Consider the following 4123-nt stretch of genomic DNA (forward strand, 5'->3'; position numbering starts at 1 on the left):
TCCTCAGCTAAACCAGAAGGAAAAACAAGCAAAGCACAAACAGAGCAGTTGTCTTATCAGCCAACAAGCTGCTCCACATAAATAGAATCCCTAATTTCCTTCAGATGCATCACTAGAGTGCAGCTCAGGCAGGCAGGACTCTTCTCCAGGATGGATGGATGGATGTGATTTCCATCTGAAAAGGCCACATCTCTGGTGTCCAGCTGGAATAACTCCCTTTAATTCAACACCAGAGCTCTGGATAACCAGCCAGTGGTGTTTATCTCCACAAACCTGGCACTGGAAGGGATGGGAGTCAGGAGCTGAAGTCAAGGGAGCTGTGCCAGTTTTGTAAGGAACAAGCAAAAGGAGACTCAGATCCGAGTCTGCATTTCAGTCCATGCCTTTGCCATGGTGGTTTTTCCAGTTCAGTAATTCCTGTGGTATTTTCAGGCTCTTGTTGGCTTCTCCCCGTCCTCCCTGAACAATGCTTGCTGATTTTTAAAAAGTAACCACTGAGACTCTCAGCTGGAATCTGCCTGAATGTGTTGCATGCTAAATAGCTTCTCTAAGTAAAACAAAATAAAGGTGTTTTTTTTTTCCTTTCTTTCCTTCTGTGAGATGTTCTCTCTACCTGCAAAACCCTATTTGGACTTCTAAGAGGAATTAATGCATTTAGGACCCGTGTTGTGATCATAATAATGACACAACAGGGGGCTTCTGGCTTGTTTTGCATGGAAAGAAGTAATTTAATTTGTCTTAATGTCACAACAGAACATTGGGTCAGAGCTCTGGCATCCCCAGAGGAGGAAGGGCTTTATGTGTTTTCCAGAGAGCCTGAAATAAAATAAATGAAGAAAATGTGGCAGAACAAGGAGTCTTGTGCAAGTTTTGCATTCAGGTATCTCCAGTACGAGGAGAAATTAAAGCATAAGCCAAAATCTCTCAGAAATGGGATTTGGGTACAAAATGCCTTTCACTCAGTTCTGTTTTCGAAGAACCACTGATGAATTTTTGAAATTTTACTCAATCTCCCTCATTTTTCTGACATTTCACGGGATTCAAATGTAGATGCCATGGGAAGAGCACGGCTAATTTTGTGTTTTCAGGGTGTACCTACACATCCATCCCCACCTGTCACCTCTGCTGCCCTATCAAACCACTCAATCTACTGACTCCCAAAATCTGCAGGTCCATCTCTGGGAGCAGCTTTTCCTTCTGGTCCTTTAGAAAAGGATGCAGGATATTTGCAGGTCTTTTTTTTTTTCCTCTGTCAAAAGAGACAAATCAGGTACAATCTACCCTTTTGAATCTTCCTGAAATTATTTAAATTTTCTTTTTTTTTTTTTTCTTCATACAGAAGACAGGGTGTGGGTTTCTGTCTCACCCCTATTCATTTCCCCTACTGGAAACATTTCTCAGGGGCAAGCTGAACTCCTCCTTGCCTCGGGAAATCAAAGCTCAGCAATGCCCTGTGCAGGTTTCACTCATTTCATCAGAGATACCTCCAGCGATTTCTCCAGCTGAGCTCATCCCTTTTGTCCTTCTCCATAATCAGCTGGAAAGGAGCAGGAATTGCATGTGTGATTCACCTCACAGCCCTTTTCAGATGAGATAAACCACATCCTGCACTCCAATAATTTACAGGAGCAGGGAATGGAGGGCCAAGTGAGTCAGCTGCAGGTTTACAGGTTTGATGCCTGCAGTTCTTTTGGGAAATCCCCCCTGCAGTAACAGCACAGACATCAAACTGTGGTTCAGGACTTGAACACTGGCCCTGAATTACTGGGGTACACAAAACAACAATGTCAGAAATGGAAGGAAAAAGTAAGACAAGGGGAAACGGCCTCAAGCTGTGCCAGGGGAGGGTCAGCTTGGACATCAGCAAGAATTTTTTTGCTCAAAGGGTTGATAATCATTGGCAGGGACTGCCCAGGGAGGTTTGGAGTCCCCACCCCTGGAGGTGTCCAAGGAAGGGCTGGACATGTCACTCAGTGCTCTGGGCTGGGGGACAAGGTGGGGATCAGTCCAAGGTTGGACTGGATGACCTCGGAGGTCTTTTCCAACTTCAGTGACTCCATGATTCTGTCTCCTCTGACCCCTACATTTCCCTTTCATCCTTGTCGTGGTGCTGAAGGCACAGGAAGTGATTTCCCACCCAGCAATACCTACCCAGTGTCATCAAAGTGAAGCCTCAGCACTGCCCAGACAGTGACACAGATGGTTGGGGTACCTGCAGGGGACAAGAAGGTGACACCATGAGAAGTTCCAGACACATCCAATACCTGCACTTCAGGCAACCTCTCCATGAGGTTTTGCTTCCCAACCCTGCAATTCACTGCGTTGATTGAGAGCTCTACAAACATCCACCTCAGCTGGAGGGAGGGACTGCAGGAGCCAAACTGATAACAGGCAAAAAATGATGCCCCTTCAGGCCGTTATTGCTCCAAGTTGTGGCACTGAATCTTGTTGCATTAAGATGAAAATAAAGCCTGCACAGAGCAGGGGCAGTGACATCCTGCTAGAGCTGCTGCAATGATGCAATCATTGCAGTGCCAGATGTTGGGCTGCAGTGGAATTATTGGATTCCCTGGATTCTTGGGAGGTTTTGCTGTCAGTGATTTGCATGGGCTGCGTTTTCTCTGTTATTTGTGTTAATAACTGAGTTTGCTTTACTTATTCAGCCAAAACAAATCAATAGAGAGGTTTTTTTTTTTTTTTTACTCACACGAATATTAAAATTTTTTCTTTAAAAAAACAAACCAACCAACCAAACACCACAACAAAACAACAGACTCTGAAAAGAGAATATTGGAGCAAGGATCTCATTTTTATTCCAGGCACTGCTTCACTCTTTCAAAAAATGCCTGTAAAATGTAATCAAAACACCAAGAATCCGCTGAGAAACCTGGATTTATTTTCCTTTCTGAAAACTCTAAAAGTGTGATTTTTCAGGGGAAATATTTTCATAAAGGAATGCAGTGTTGCAAGACGACCCCGGGTAAGCTGGATCTACATTTTATGGTAAATAAAACTTTTGATGAGGAAACTGCTGACATCCATTCAGGCACCACTGGAAAAATGAAGTGTTAAAAAGCAATCAAAACAAGGACCTTGATAACCCCACCCACTGCAGTGAATGAGACTGATCTAAGCTGACAGGAACAATTATATTCCATATATTTTGCAAGGTTGTGTTGATGCCACGTTAATTAGTCATTTGATTGAAGCCACTTAGATGAGTCTCTGTCAAATCTCATATTCCCACTCCCAGAAATATAAATTGCCCTGTTAGACCCAAATGACTGGCAGAGCCCTCCTCCTTTAAATAAGCACATGGAGGGATATTTGAAAGGAAGATGACATAAAGAGATAAAATGACAGGCTTTGGGGAGGAGAAATCACGGATATTTAATTTCAGTTGAAGTCTTCTGCTCTCGCAGGTGAATACCTGGAAAACACGGAGATCTCTGTGCCCTTATCAGCTGCACAGCAGCAAAATGAATTTTGAAATAGCAAGCTTTAATCTCAGTTTTTTTCAAATTCATTTTGAAATATCGAATGTCTGCCTGGAGAGCTCGTGGCTGTCCCATCCCTGGAAGTGTTCAAGGCCAGCTTGGAGCAACCTGGGCTAGTGGAAGGTGCTGGGGGGTTGGAATGAGATGAGCTTTAAGCTCCCTCCCAACCCAACCCAACCCATCCTGGGATTCTCTGATTCTCTGACACATGGCTCTCACATTTTCCCTGGTTAGCACTGATTTGCACTATATAAATTTGGATACCACGAATAGTGTTCAAATTCTGGAAAAACAAAAAAAAAAATTTGCAGGAGGGCAGAATCCGACTAAATGTGCCCTAAAAATACAGTTCAAAAAAACCCCCACGTTTCAGATCAGCCTGGAGCTTTGAACCATCTGCTGCATGAATATACATACACCCACATCACTTTTCTTTGCATCAAAAGATTTATGCCTCTTCATCACCTCCTTTTCAGCTTCTGAGCGCCGTTAGAAAACAGAGGAGCCCCAAGGGCTGGGCAGAGAGTTCTCCCTGCTGGCTCTGTCCCTGCCCTGGGCACGGGGCAGGCACTGGGAGAGATCCCAGGAAGGCAGCAGTCTGTCCAGAGAACTTCCCAGCACGTTGC

The 4123-nt window shown here is 44.3% G+C and overlaps 1 protein-coding gene across 1 annotated transcript in view; it reads right to left on the minus strand.

Annotated features, from left to right (window-relative positions):
* LOC114070473 (pituitary adenylate cyclase-activating polypeptide type I receptor-like) overlaps nucleotides 1-4123 on the minus strand; it is a 51011-nt gene that overhangs the window by 37530 nt on the left and 9358 nt on the right. Inside the window, exons 7-8 of the mRNA XM_027907910.1 lie at nucleotides 3704-3743; nucleotides 2152-2367 (exon numbers count right to left, since the gene is read on the minus strand). Coding sequence (XP_027763711.1) covers nucleotides 2152-2367; nucleotides 3704-3743 — 256 coding nt within the window. The remainder of the gene's footprint in view (nucleotides 1-2151; nucleotides 2368-3703; nucleotides 3744-4123) is intronic.

Source organism: Empidonax traillii, unplaced genomic scaffold (genome assembly GCF_003031625.1).
Source record: "Empidonax traillii isolate 1590-97213 ecotype Southwest subspecies unplaced genomic scaffold, ASM303162v1 scaffold1571:size89900, whole genome shotgun sequence".
NCBI lineage: Eukaryota > Metazoa > Chordata > Aves > Passeriformes > Tyrannidae > Empidonax > Empidonax traillii.